Source organism: Curcuma longa, unplaced genomic scaffold (genome assembly GCF_044706935.1).
Source record: "Curcuma longa cultivar G26 ecotype Majalengka, Jawa Barat unplaced genomic scaffold, ITB_CL_G26_1.1 contig_11592, whole genome shotgun sequence".
In the NCBI taxonomy this organism is placed as follows: domain Eukaryota; kingdom Viridiplantae; phylum Streptophyta; class Magnoliopsida; order Zingiberales; family Zingiberaceae; genus Curcuma; species Curcuma longa.
Genome location: NW_027428912.1, coordinates 1,040 through 17,242, shown reverse-complemented (window position 1 = coordinate 17,242; position 16,203 = coordinate 1,040). Strand labels below are relative to the sequence as shown.

General features: G+C 36.5%; 1 protein-coding gene across 1 annotated transcript in view; it reads left to right on the top strand.

Moving 5' to 3' along the window:
- The window catches only part of LOC141815884 (uncharacterized), a 38,515-nt gene extending 26,447 nt beyond the window's left edge, over positions 1–12,068 (top strand). Inside the window, exons 4-5 of the mRNA XM_074703751.1 lie at positions 9,185–9,442; positions 11,630–12,068. Of these exons, the coding sequence (XP_074559852.1) occupies positions 9,185–9,442; positions 11,630–11,941 (570 nt within the window). The 3' untranslated portion in view covers positions 11,942–12,068. The remainder of the gene's footprint in view (positions 1–9,184; positions 9,443–11,629) is intronic.
- The last annotated feature ends 4,135 nt before the right edge of the window (positions 12,069–16,203 follow it).

Genomic DNA, 16,203 nt, shown 5'->3' with positions numbered 1-16,203 from the left:
CACGGGAGAATAGAATTGATAATCCATCGTTTCTTTAGGGTATCCAATAAATAGATATTTATCAGACTTAGCTTCCAGCTTATCTGATATAGTCTTTTTCACATAAGTAGGACCACCTTATATCTTCAAGTAAGATAAGTGAGATTTTACTATTCTATATCTCGTATGGAGTGACAGAGACTATCTTAGTCGGGACTATGTTTAACAAGTAAACAGTTGTTTTAAGTGTGTTACCCAAAAGGATCTGGGAAGACTTGCATGATTCATTATTGACCTCACCATGTCCAATAAGGTTCGATTTCGTCTCTCAGATATACCATTATGATGAGGTGTATACGTATACGGCGGAGTCCACTGAGACAACATTCTATTGTCAGATAATCCTAAAACTCTTGACTTAAGTATTCGTTGTCAGATAATCCTAAAGCTCTTGACTTAAGTATTCGTCATCTCGATCGGATTAAAGTATCTTAATACTTTTGTTAAGCTGTTTCTTTATTTCATTTCTGAATTTTTTAAATTTTTCAACGGTCTCAGATTTGTATTTCATTAAATACATATACTCAAATTGTACATAATCATTGATAAAGGTAATGAAATAGCTATAACTTCCTCGTGCTTGAGTTGACATTGAATCACATACTTCAGTATGTATAAGACCAAACAACTCTCCTACTTGTTCATCCTTTTTAATAAATAGTAACCTAGTCATTTTGACCTTAAAGCATGATTCACATGTATCAAATGAATCTAATTCAAATAATTCAAAACTGTCAACCTTTTAGAGTTCGGTCATGCGTTTCTTGCTTATATGGCCAAGACAACAATATCATGAGTAGGAGGTTAACTAATCATTCTTTCGAGCATGCTTGTTTCTCGTTTTGATATTGAATGTCTCGTTGGAAAAATCTAACACATATATAATATTACATAATGTTCCGATCTTATAAATAACTCCATTCATAGTTATGTAACAATAATTGTTACTAAACGTCAAATGGAACTTTTCTATTTAAGTAGGAAATAGAAACAATATTCCTTATTAAATCAAGAACATAGTAATAATTTTTTAACTATAAGACAAGTTCAGTATCCGATACCCGAGTGTCTGAGAGAATAGTATGACATTCAATTATGAAAATACCTCAAGCGGATGAGGCGTCACATGCTTACTTTTCCTTCACGGACTTAAGATAAAATATGCAATTTCGAATTTGAGACCTATACCAGTCCAAGAAATTAAGGTCAATCAACTTATTAGTGTCTAAAATAGTGCGCAAATAAAAAATATTATGTGTAATCAATTAAATCTAGAAATACAATTAAGCATATATGAGAGATGATTTGCGATGTATTTGCAAATAATTTACATACATTAATTGATCCCATTAATTTTGCGAATTCAAGAGCCCTTATTTTAAATTCGGGAGATAGTAGGTTCTCTCCAAATGGGTGGATATCCACTATAAATAAAAATAACCTTGGAAAGAATCCAAAAGCCATTCTTAGCTACAGTGGTAGATATCATATATCGATTATGTATCATGTATACATACTTATCACATTATGCTATCAACTAATTGAATGTGGATATAAATATCGGATTGTTAATGCATTAACACGTATACATCATATATATAACACTCAACTTCACCGCTATCCATATTGACCTTGGAGAGAGTCGAACAAATCAACGCTTCAAGATAAAGCCAACCCACTAATCATGAGATCATATTTCAATTGTTCGAACATATTTAATTTCAAGCCGAGCTTAGAGAGAGTTCAACAACCCAAACAAGAAATCAAATTCTGATTCTAATCATATTAACGGAAGGTGTTAGCTTTAATAATTTTATAAGGGATTTTTGATCATTCTGTTTTCATACAAATAATTAAATTATTTACATGACATGACATAATTAATATAATTAATCATGACTACTTCCAATTATAGTTGTCATAAATCTTATCTGATAATAAAATATGATTAAGAATTTGATTTCACAAATCAATTAGATTAAGAAATAATTTTCAGATCTAATTACGTATTTTATTTTAAAAAATAAAATTATTAAATAAGGAAAACTAATTAATTAGAAAATAATATTTCTAATATGAAATCTACCAACCAAATAATAAATTTCTATAATTAGAAATTTTCAATTAAATTATAACATTTCCCTAATTAGATTTATGACTAACTACGACACGTAAAACTATTTTACGTGCATGCCTTGCACTATCAGGCTCTGATACCACTATTAGGTCTGGCCTGGTGTGTTATGCATGTTTACACGTTTCGCAAACGTGCACAGTGGAAGAAAAATAAATAATTAAATCTAATTATTACAACACTTGCAATACATGCATTCAGGATATAACAGGTACATGACATAATTAGAAATTAAAATTATTTTAAAAAATAACATTTTATTCTAGACATACTTTACAGATGACGTTAAGAGGGATTGAGATTGACATCAATCGAGTGGTTCTGTTGAAGCTTCATCTCTACTGGTGATCCACGTGAAGTTTTCGTCTGGGCGACTTCTCAAGCCACGAGTTGCGTCACCGTCTTTGATATTAACTGACGATCGATAACGATCGATTCGAGAGAAAATCCTAATATCGAAAATACACAATAAGACTTGTTACGACTGTTTTCCAAGGCTTTCTAACTATCATCGACAATCGTATTCTTGGTGTAGTTTTCAATGGTTAACCTTTGACTGCCAGTTTGGGACAAATAGTCGAAAACTCTTTCCGACATTGATGAAACGTTCTCCGAAAACTTCATTAGCTTCTGACAACGAATCATAATGGCAACCCGACGCTCCGACGCTCTAACAACTCTGACAGTGAATTAACATCCGGCAGCAAATCCCAATCATAAATCCGACAACAACCCGATAACGGTTTCGGTATTGTGGCACCATGTCCAAGGCTCCGACAGCTTCACAAGCCGTCTCCGGTGGCTTCACAAGTCACCTACTGTGGGAGGCCTGCTCTAACAGTTAGTGTCCACCAAAACTCAACAACAAGATTCGGATTCGGTAGTGTCACAATCTGTCAACCTCGGAAAACAGGCTCTGGCAGCTAGAAAGCAAGGTCCGGCAGCTTCACAAGCCGCCGGCCTTGGACAGAGATCTTCGGTGACTTCACAAGCCGCCGACCGTGGAAGGGAGAGGTGGCGTCGGGGGGATGCATCGGGACGAAGAAGGGGTGGCAGTGTCCAATGCCGACTCCGATGTTCCTTCTCACGCTCAAACGGTCGGCCACCACTTCTCGGGAGAAGTTGGTGTGGGAGATGAAAGCAGAAACGTCGCTTGAGGGAGAAGGGAGGCGGTGACGCTTAATCAGGAAAACACGATCAACAGCGGAAATTGTGATTTCCTTTTGCTCTTCTTCTCACGCGGCACTCGATCGGGAAGATTGCTGTGCCTGCTAGAAAATCGTGCTCAGGCATGGAAAGGTCGGCGGCGCTCTAGGATTTTTGATCCGGGCAAAATTTCCCATTAGGAGAGGTGGCTTTGTTCACGCGATCGGGAAGCTAGGGAGGGTGGCCGGGAGAAGCCTCTCTCGCCGTGACCGACGGAAGGCTGGCGGCGTTCGCGAGGATAGGGCGATGCTCAAGAACGATTACCGCACCCGGGAGAAGAGAGGCCTGCCTCACACCGTCGGGAAGAAGAAGAATCGCGATTTCAAAGAGGAGAAAATGCAATTTTTGGAAAAAGGGTGGCCGTGACAAATAGAATTGTGATTTCCCTCTTTTCTCATGATAGAGGGAAACCCTTAAACTTATTTTTAGGATTACTGTAGCTTTTAAAGGATGATTGTAAGAAATGGATGGTTGTGATCAAACTTGATTTTGATCTCAACCGTTCATTCCTCCTTTAATGTTATATCTCATATAACATCTCTTATTGGGTTTGGATCCAATTCAAAATCCTATCCCTAGCTTTATACCCAAAACCCATATGCCGATTAACTTAAGTTCGATTCAAAACCAAACCAAGTTGGTCCAATTTGGTTTAAAACTAAATCGTTCTGTTCAATAACCAAAACACCTCTAATCTGAACCAAACCAGTTTTTTTTTTTCATTTCGTCTTCATAAGATGAAGCCCATCATCGCTTTTGATTTGCTAAAATATCTTCTATCAGGACTAAACCAATTTAGTTTATTTTGCCTTCCTAAGATGAAGTCCATCATTTTTATCTTTGTCCGGTCCAACTAGACTTTATTTCTTTTGTTCTGAGAATTCAATTCTCAAACTTGTTTTCAGTCCTTTAGAGAAACTTATAGTGCTTGTGATCCAATAGGTTCTCGGCTATGTTGGTCGTCCGTAATTAACCATTAATTATGAAACGATCATGAGTGATACCTATTAGTACATCATGACCTCTAATTGATCGGAAATCAATAATTGATTTCAGAATCATTTTTAAATCCTTCAGTAGCTACAATGAAACGTGCTTCGTTCCTTTCATCATCTTATACCCGTTTAGTTCAGGACATGGTCTATTTGTGTTAGTCCCCATTAGGCTGACTATGTCACACCTATCCCAAGCTTGCTTTTTTGTCCTGTGCATTCAAGTTACTTATATATGTGTTTAAAAATACCATACTCTTGACATGCAATGCTTTGACTAAGACTTCTAATAATAATCCTAATAAGCGGTCGTAGGGTATACATCTCTTTATTCAATGAGCGGTGAATCCTCTATGGCTATCCAAACACCTTCAGACACTTCGATTTATCTCCAATCATCCCGAGTCCATACCTCCTTAGAGATGTTTACTTAAGATGTCAAAGTATAAGTCTTCGTGATCAAGATGACTTGAATACCGCAAGTCAAAGGAAATTTACACTTAAACTGCTCTGAGATCTTTATTGACATATGCATAGAACTATATGAAGTCTCATGGCAGGTCATTTCAATGAACTAGTTACCTTTAACTAATATCCATGTTTAATTCTCAACATCCAATGTCTCCAACTATTAAGAATAGCTGCTTGGTAAACTAAGGAGTTTAAAACGTGCTAGTCTCAACAGAATCGATGACGTCCAGCTTATCAATTCATTTACTAGGGATAATTTCAATACATTCATAATTGCACATATAGAGATGCTCACTAGTTGTGATTTAATCACGAATTTTCTTATATTATGAATCGTATTGTGAACATGCAACAAATGAGTTTAAAATCCAATTAAACATATAGAGAATGCGTACTTAAATAGTGAATTGCTATTTATTCAATAAATAGTACCATAAGGTGATTGTCTTAGGATACCTCTCAAATATAACACATAATGAATAATGTCACGTCCCGAGAGACCGTTCGAAAAATTTCGGCAGCATCTCCCTTGTAACTATGACAATTCTCCTGAATACATGCATATACACAAGCTACATGCGGCCGAAATAAGGACTACACGTTCAACAATACATCACAACACACACAATAGATGCAAGATAAGGCCTACACGGTCACATACTACTATCACATGCACAATAACCAAAATAAGTAAATCTACGTAGCGGAAACAGCGTAAATCCGACAAAACGAACAACTACAAATGCAAATCCAACATAACTACAGTCCATGTCCACGAAATGCCAAATCCATACTCAAATACAACTACAAACCATACCCAAGCCACTACATAACCCTTCTGATGTGAGATAGATCCAGCCGACTGAATCTTCAAGCTCCAAATAACCTATCTGCTACTTTGGGAGAAAACAAAATAACCCGAGGGTCTGGGTAGTGAGTATTAGATACTCAGTGGGTACAGAATAGAAGTGCATGTAAGATAAACCAGCAGGAATAACAAGAATGTAATATTTAGAATGAATAAATACAGAAGAGGTAAACACTAATCAACAGAAAATAGGTAACAACGGATAGCATGAATCATGGTAATCGAACATGGTGTATCAACTGAGACAATAAAGAAAGAATATTACTGCGCAACAGGTATAGGTATCAGGTACATGTAATCATGTATGTAATGTCATACAAGTGCAACAATCATAGCAAATAAGTGCAATAGTCATAAACATATGAGTAAAGTAAACTATGTAATAATCCTACCAACGAATGCATGTAAATACGTAGCAAATATCACAACCAAATGCAAGTCACCGTCTGCACTCGTCATCCCCAGTCACTTCCCCAGGACAGTGAAGTGGGGCGCACGACAGGACATACTGCACAGGCTCCATCAATTAACCACCACTAATCTGGTAGGGAGCGGACAGTGTAGCAGAAGGGCAATATAGCCAGTCCTGGTTGCACCCAACAATAGTGCAACATATGCTCTCACTCTTGTATCTCACCACAACACGGTGCTGGGCAAGAGCCAACAAGAACAACCAATAATACTGTCCACAACATCTACAACTAGGTATGGATGTATGATGATTATCCCAACATGTAATAACTAAAATTAATTAGCATGTTCAACAGGTATCAAGAGGAGTCAACATGGGTCAATAATACAATAGTTAAGATTTTTCTACAGTAGATAGATCAATCAGAGGTCATACGACATGTGTTAAACAACGAATCATACGAGTATCGATAAGGTAAATGATATAGATGACAAAAGTATCAACATGGCAATAATAGATCCTCATAAGGTCAAACAGCAAGTATCAAGCAATGATATCAAATGTATCAACTAAACAACTATCTCAAGCAGCAGGAATAGCATCAAGATAGATAAAATTTCAATAAGACATGTACTAAAAAAATTGATCTGTATTAACCAAATACAGGGTACCCACCTGATCAGACGATCGTTAACAATCGAATCCCAAAAATATCACACTTCGTGTATAATAGGATCGCAAGTCACAATCCTGCGAAGTATGAACATAACAACACTAAATACACTCTCATATTAATTTATAATAAAGTAAATTCTAACCCAACATTTAGGTTAATCTAACCCATCTAATTTAACCTAATCTCAGGGTTAAACGCAACTAAACCACAATTTAATGCACACTAACCTTTATATTCAGTTTTAATCAAATTTAACCTAACCAACAAATTAAATTAACCCAACAGTAGTTAATCCTCAACCTCACAACCTAAATCAAACTTAGATTCATCATCAATCATCAATAACTCAAATTAATCCCACCTAATCCAACAGAGTTGTTGTGTAATCCTAATAACCGAACAACTCCCAATTCCACCACAGATCACATTCAAATCCCACCGAAAACAATCAAACAGTAACCTATCATCTTCAACCTCACACAACCAAAACAACTCTCAAATTCAAGATGAAACCATGTTTAAACAAACCTTCTTCAGATTCTAGGAGAGAAAACTCACCTTGAATCAGCCTTGCCCTAGATTCAAGCTTAGGTTTTTCCCTTCTTCACCCTTGCGGCCAACACCGAAAGCAACAGCCACAAATCTGAGAAAAAGAAATCGATCAGCGGACCTGACAAGATCTACCAATATCCAACTCAAAAATCAATCAAAATCCCAAAACATAGCTGTCTTTCCCTTACCTCCTGATTTCTTCTCCTCCTCAATCCGTCGCACAATCTGCAGCTTGCTCCCTTCTGACCCAAGCTGCCTTGCAACGAGATCCAACCCCCAATCGCTTATGCCCTAGGTCGTCGGCATTCCCTTAGCCCCCTAGCTCCGGCGTCGGCAGCTCCTCCAGTCGATGTCGGCGGTGAAAGAAAAGAGTGGAGGCGCGATCGGAAGAATAGGGAGGAGAAACTCGCGATTTTCGGTTTACTGTAGGTTTCTTAACGGGTTGGTTTAGGATCCGTTAACCAGTAACTCCTTTAACCCTTAACCAATAACCCATTAATCCCATCAATAACCATTAACCTTATTGAGTTTATTAAATTAATTAGGGTTACTAAACTCATTCACCTTTAGGTTTAACTTAAAAACCTTCCTAATTTTCCCATAAATCCCATAAATTAAAGTTAATTTTATTTACAAATAAACCCCTCATTTTCGGTATTTTACTAATAAGCTTCTTAAATACCTTGTAATAAAGCTTGTCAGTTTCCTCTCAGCAAGAGTGCAACTAAGTTTATGGGATTGAAATTTCGAGCCGTATCGGGCGATACGAGCGAAAATTTTTGTTTCACCGAGGCATCGGCACTAGCACAACGCCGACACAGAAATTCCGGCCTGGGGATGCCTCCGGAGGCGTCGCCCGGGTCGCGCGGCCTCGGCGACGCCGTCGGAGGCGCCGCCCGAGCTTGACGACGCTCTGTCCGCGGGCCGCGCGTTTCGGTCGCACGCTGTGGTCGCGATTTTTCTTTTTTTTTGGTTTTTAAAACTTAGGGATTAAGTAGATTTTAATAATCAATTCCTTGCTATAGTTTGGAGGTATAGTTTAGGATAATTTAAATAGACTTTATTAAAACCTATAAAATTATCAAAAAATTTTATTTTTTATTTTTATTTTTAAATATTTAGATTATTTTTTTTTAATTAATATATTTTAAAAATATCGAAACTATATCGGCACGGTACGATACGATACTAAAACTGTATCGTTACCGTATCATTTCGATCCGGGATCGAAACTTCGGCGCAGTTCGATATTTTAAACCTTGGTGAGAATGCTAGGATGAATCTCTGCAGTTACTAAGCAAAAGGAATGATAAATAAATATAAATACTATTGTCCATTGTCCAAGAACACATGTAGTTTAAATGATAGAAATAAATTGAGATAGGTGCATGTTCAACGACAACAAATGAATTTTAGAGTTAAACAAGTTGAATCAATCATATAAGGTCTAAAGGGAAATGAAAGAAAACCCTAGATAATGCCAAAAAAAAGAAGAAAGATTTGAAGCGTACTAATTCTTCCATACCAACTCCAAATGGTTGAAACTTAAAACGGTTGGAAGATGATGTGTAGTTTAGGTAATAGCTCCACCTATCAGGTTCAAAGTTATTTGTTTCTTTCAGTTTGAGGTTTCAACTCATGTGACCAACCCTTCCAATATATATGCATACAAATCAGCTGAATCTTGCACTGTTATTTTGATTTACCAAGTTGTAACTCACTATCTGTCTTTGATATATCAGTGATATTTGTATTTTCCTTTCATAAAATTCTCAACATGTTTGCAACCAAGATTGAATATAGATTATGATGAGCTTATACTGTTTGGAAAAAGGTTGAGGCTGGCCACACTATTCTTGTTCATGCTGCTGCTGGAGGGGTAGGTTCATTGCTTTGCCAATGGGCAAAAGCCCTTGGTGCCACTGTTATAGGAACTGTTTCAACTGAAGAGAAGGCAGCTCAGGCAGCACAAGATGGATGTCACCATGTAATAGTATACACAAAGGAGGATTTTGTAGCCAAAGTGAATGAAATAACATCAGGCAAAGGAGTCAATGTTGTCTACGATTCTGTCGGAAAAGATACATTTCAGGTTAACTGTTATTCTCTTAGTATATGCTTGTTCTGCATATGCACTTATTTTCCTACCTCATTTTTTCCCTTTATACAGCACTGTTTTTGTGTCATATTAGTGTATTTCCCTCCTGAAATAGAATTCCGATGGTACTTTGTACATAATAATTAAAGTTAAAACATAATGTTTAAATTTAACAAAATTAATGTATTCTTCCTATAAACCAACTGCAAACTTTCAGAATTTCCTAAGGACCTCAAACTCACAAGCTGACTTTGATATTCAAAGTGTACTTTCGGTATGGTTAGCTAGTTGGGAAATTGAGGGGTTTTGACAGAAAATGGCACTAGATTGAGGAAGATGATAAGGTAGTAGTTGGCAATACACCAGAGAAGTCAATCACAGTAATGCAACACTTTTTTCTTAAAAGGAATACACAGAAAAGAAAGAAAAGGGGATAACTATGAGGTAATCCACCTTCAAGAGAGTGAGAATCTATCTTACTAATGAACAAAGAAATCCATTTTAAAAAGAAAGAATAAGGTAATTCACTTATTCAAGTTAGCATGACCTATAAGATCCGCAATAAGTCTTCTGTAGATTTAGTAAATAATCTAGCTAAACTTGCGACTTGCGCCCGTTGTGATTCTTTCCATTGTGACTCTTTTCAATTTTTAACTGTATTGAAGTAATTTAGGTATGTATGCTTTGACGGGTTATTATGTCAAATTCTATGATTGGATAGATTAATAAGTTGAGGGAGGGTCTGATGCTAGTTGGTCAATAAGGTTGAGAATTCATATTGGTTGCTCCTGCTTCAAAACTGTTAAAGCGGAAACATTTGGCTAATCTTGATTATTGTATTTTGGTTACACTATATTCTCTCTTATGTAATGCTGATTGCAATGATATCCTTTCATGATTTGTAAAATACTTAAGCCCATGATGATTTACCCTCATAATCTGATGAAACTTCTCTTGATGAACTTGACATGTATTTGTTTTTTGTTTACTTATTTTGTGCATTCCTTTCATCATCTACCAAGTGAAATAGATCATAATTGATGATATGCATAATTTGCTGATTGAATTCATATATTGATCATCACTCTGCTTTTCCAAGTTTCAATTGGCTGGTTAACTTTTAGCATTCATTACAATGCCCTCTTCTTCCGATACAAAAGAATAGTAAAGTCCCCAATCTATGCACACTGAGTGCTTAAGATCAACGAGTTTGGAATTGCATTTGCATTTGAAATGTGCGTTTAGAAAATACACTTTGCACCAAAGTATTTTGTGACAGTACTTCAGGTAATCTACATTTTGAAATTGCTTTGTAAAGCAAGATTATAGTTTGTAGTACTTAGTGAAATATATATTTAGAATCATAAAAAAATTGCCTAAACAAAATTACACACACACACACACACACTTTGTGTTATTATTTTTTAGAATATACATATGTATAGTGATTAAATTGTTATTTTTTATTTTTGAAATTATATAATGATTTTATAATTAAATTAAAAATGAATATTAATTTATATATTTTGATGATTATAGTAGAATTGTTGTTTTAAAATTATTATGAAACTTAAATTTACTATTGCTTTATTATACTCTTTATTTATATGATTGAAGTTATCTTGATGACATTGTTTACTTATTCAAAATATTATTTGATGATATAAAAATATGTCTTTTGATTAGATTACTAATTGCTATTTTAAAATAATTATTAATTATGTTTAATTAATATAATTTACATATAATCCACATATAAACAATAACTTTTATTTCGTGTTTTTTAGAGAATTAATAACAATTGAATAATAATTTAATTTTTAGGTATCAATGATTTGATACTAAAATTTTAAATATTTAATATATATTTTTAAATATTTAATTGTAATTTTTGATATTGTTAATGTCTATATTATTAATAAATTATTTATTATTTCATGTTAATTTTTGTATTTAAAAATTACTTTGGAAAAAAATAATTTTGGAAAGCATCCTCCCACCTACATTAGAAGTAGCTTTTGGAATGCTTTTGAGGGAAACACTTGTAACATGTTTAGGAAATAGTCTATTTGCTCTCCCGGAAAAAAAAAAACTTTGGGAAGGCACTCTTAAAACCATCTTGGTTACTTTACTAGCTGTCATGCTTAAACCTGTATTCTCATCTGGAATATGAGTGTGCAGGGATCCTTGTCATGCCTGATGTCTCGAGGTTTTATGGTCAGCTTTGGGCAGTCATCAGGGACTCCAGATCCTGTTCCACTCAGTTATCTCCTCCCCAAATCTCTCTTCCTCACTAGACCTTCACTAATGCACTACACTGCAACCCGCGACGAGCTGCTTGCAGCCGCAGGAGAGGTTTTTGCCAATGTTGCTTCTGGTGTGCTGCGTGTTCGGGTCAACCATATTTACCCACTATCAGATGCTGCTCGTGCCCATGTTGACCTGGAGTCAAGGAAAACATCTGGATCAATTGTGCTTGTGCCTGATGTCTAGATCCACTGTTCTACTATAGAACTCAAAATGTGCAAGAATAATGCAGGTAACATATTTTTTCTCCAATGGTGTTTTATGTAGACTGTCTTGCTTGGGTATTTGGTTATTTGCTAATGGTTTGAATCAATATTCTTCTTCTGTACAATTCTATCTTATGGGCGAGACTTGTACTAAAGCTCCTTCATCAGGTAAACCAAATTTCATGTATATATACTGGCGCTAACAACACAACCATAGAGGTTATTGTGAAGTCCCTCGAGTAATAACATAGAGTTGATGTGCAAAACAACCCGTACAGAGTTATTTGTAATTACCGACCACCTCTTGATGATCGATGAGTTGTTATTTTAATTTCAAAGGGCGATTTTCTCTTTCCATGTAGTGGTATAAATGTGATGTGTGAAACTCATGCACCTTTGAAGAGGGAAAAAAGGTGTCCTAGGTGGATTAACGGATGCTTGTAACACATCATGCACTTGGACTCGGCAATTGAAGGCAAGAAAATCACTTAGTAATGACGAGCTTAAAGAGTTCGGAGACATCATGTTTGCATATCTGCAATATCTGTGCATGCGAGAAGTGCACATATTGATGTAGAATCGATAAGATTTAAACATGTAAATATTAGGCTATCTATCATGATAACAAGTTGAATCAATTATGATACACGATGCCTCCCATTGCTATCAAAATTTATACAATCTCAATGCCTTGTCAAAATTTGTGTAAAGGAACCCCCAGTAGTGATGCACGAGCTTAAGTGGAATTGAACTATGTAAAACCGTATTAACATCACCAGTCACATGATTATTAGGGAAAATCTTCAGAATCCTACATTGAACTCTTACAAGGTGTGTGGAGAGAAGCCTACAACGAGGAAAATTCTTAAGGAAAGTGCACACCTTAGAAAACTGGTTTATCTCAGTCTTGTTTCATCTTTTTGAGAAAAAAAAAAGATGTCCATAATAAGCTCCAAGGATGTGAAGGTCCTCGGCTCCTTAGACTTCCATGTCTTGCATCTAGTCGCCTGCTTGTAAGGATTTTTTTTGCCAAGAAACTAGTCCTCAATCTTCTATGATTTTTTCCGCACACTTGTCATACAAGTGAGATTTAACTTATTTATCTAAATTTCAATATTTGTCCAACATCGAAAGTTCACATGTTGATATGATTGTATCAACAATTTTTTAAAAATATGTTTGACAATCTATTTAAGTTAATTTCTAACCGTTTGTATCAGGATATCAATAATATCAACAATGTTAACAATAACAACAACATCAATATTAACAACAATATCAACATTATCACACAAACAACACTTAAATAATCTTTCTTCCTCTTTGTCAAATATCTCCTAACCATGCATAATTGCAAAGGAGGACAACCACAACGATAACAATAGAACACTGAGCATCCACTCAAGGCATATCAAAACATGAGATTAAGCATTTAAAGGTCGATAGACAGTCTTGAACCATCCTAGTCAGCATAAGAGATACAAGCTCCATAGCAGTTTCACAAGATACAACAATTAGAGCAGAACATGGCAAACAACAAGAAGCAACAATAAAATGTAATCATTGCCATCTCTATCAGTTGAGGGAGGAGGAGGCTGCTGCTTTGGAGCCTAAGAATGCAACAACTTAAACATGTTGATATGTTGTTGTCTGATGATGTCAACGCCTTCATGTAGCTATGAAAATCAATGATCAATCGAGGATTGAAAACACTTTGATCCATAGTGAACGGTTGATGCTCTAGACTGAGCTCCTCAAAGCGTGTATCGATAGATTCTTTAGGTCAGAGAAACTGAGACTCAAGTTGATTGAATCAATCATGTAGATTGATCTCAATCGCATCCTCCAACGTAGGCACTGTAGGTTCCATGAGTCTCTCACCCACAAGTTTCGATATGGGTCCCTCACTCACATGTCGACCATCCTCCCACTCTATTGCACGCAGTCTACTTGTGTCATCCCCGCTAAAGAGAATGTCCTCACAGTGATCCTATCATATTTTGATGTCAAGGAAGCAACACGCCTTGAGAGACATTTATTTCAATAGATTCCAACCATGCTATGATGAGGTGCCCAAAAGGCATATGAATCTTTCCTTGGGTCAGCTTGATGAAATGGATGATGCAATGAAACATGTTCAACGACACATTGATGTCAAGAGTGTGGTGAAATGCATTCAATAAAAATAAGTGTAGGGGTCTAATCATGGCTAGCCCATGGGTCACTACTATAGGCAGAATGTAGTTGACAATAACTTTATATAGTCATTGTCATGGACAGCTGATAATTAGATTTAGGACAGGCTAATTTAGAGTTTTATTGCGGTGTTTTGATCCTATTTTGTATCCTAAATTACATTTTTAGTATATTTTATTAGTTGGATTTATTTGAGGTCTTTATCTTAATTCTTATTGATTTGAGATAATTCATGGTTATTAATTTATTATATTTGATTTTGCACAAAATTAAGATGAGAATAATAATTTGAGGAGAATTGCAATCAAGCTAAATTTTACATGGGAGGAGCCCAATTACAAGGAATTGGAATCAAGCCAAAAGTCCAATTCAAAAAGCTCAATTTGAAAAAAAATCGATCCGGTTCAAACCCAGTCCAGTTTAATGAGGGTTTAAATACTGAAATCTGGTTCAGAGGGTCTCGGGCTCGATTTATGCTAGGTTAATCCCGAAATCGCGATTCCTCTTCTCCTTCCTCGTGATTTTCTCATCGTTGAGTTTCCTTTCATCCCGATCGATGATTTAGAGCAGCCAACGACTTCATTCGACAGTTGACAAATGCCGACAACCTCACAGGAGGTCTGTCGGTGTCATGTCTGTCCGAAAAATTTCGAAAATATCTCTCCTGTAACAATGACATTTTCCTGAATACATATATATCATAAGGCCTACACAGCCACAATAAGGCCTACACGACCACAATCCATACATGACAAAATATATAACAAGTACTAAATTATGTGAATAAGACCCACACGACCACAACTAGTAATCTATCACATGCACACCAAAAACCAAAACATGTATACGAAAGTCTACACGAGATAGAACAAGTTCTGCAGCAGAAACATAACGAAATCCAAATTCACACAAACACGAGTATAAGTCCAAAACCCTGATACTCCTGGATGGTAGCGGCGGAAGTCTTCTCCACGTGGGTAGGATGGTGGCGGCGCTAGACGCGATGAAGGATCGGGTAGAGGGCGATCATGAGGGGGTCAACGACGGTGACTGGCTCTGCTTTAGGGAGAACGGTGACGGAGGATCGCCATGGCCGTCGCTCAGGGAGAAGGAAGAAGAAGCCCAGGCTTTGGCGGCGTTCGTGTGGGAAAGGAGAAGGCGACGGCTGGGGTGATCGCGGGGAAAGGGAGACGCGGCGCGGGCAGGGAGGGGGAGAAATCACAATTTCACGTTTTAACGAGGAATCACAGTAACTTGAATCAGGATTAGGGTTTGGGCTAAATCGACTTAAAACCTAGGGTTTACTGTAACCATTGAACCGGTTACTGTAGCGAATTAGATTTAATCTTGGTTCGCTTGGTTCACTAACCAAACGACCTCCGATTTAATTCAAACCAGTTTTGTTCAATTCGTTTTCGCAAGATGAATCTTCTCTTCTCTTTTATTTTGTCATAACCTCTTCCATTACGAATCAAACCAAGTTGGTTCAATTTGATTCAAAATCGAATCATTTGGTTTACTAACCAAATGACCTCTAATTTGAATGAAATCAATTTCGTTCATTTCGTATTCATAAGACGAATTCATTCCCTTCCACTAATAAAAATTTCTTGTATCTTACTTTCTCCCTCAATAATAAAAATTTGATCCCCAAATTTACTATCTTCATACTATAGTGCCAAAATATCATAATAATATGTTCTTGCTTCCATTCAGGCACCGACATCTCTTGAAATAACCTAGCTAGTCTCTGGTGTTGAGCCTTCACCTGCTGACACACTAAACACCTCACAACAAAATCAGCGATATCTCTCTTCATGCCGTTCCACCAATTGGAGCGCTTTAGGTCCCGATACATACGAGTACCACCCGGATGTATCACAAACTTAGAATAGTGTGCCTCCTATACTAACTCGTCCTTAATCGGATGTTACTCTAGAACACAAAGTCGTCCTTGAAAATGAATTATTTCATCTGTGTCACAAGAGAACCCTAACTGCTATCCGGAGTCCATCCTACTGCAGATAAACTGAAGATACTGGTCGC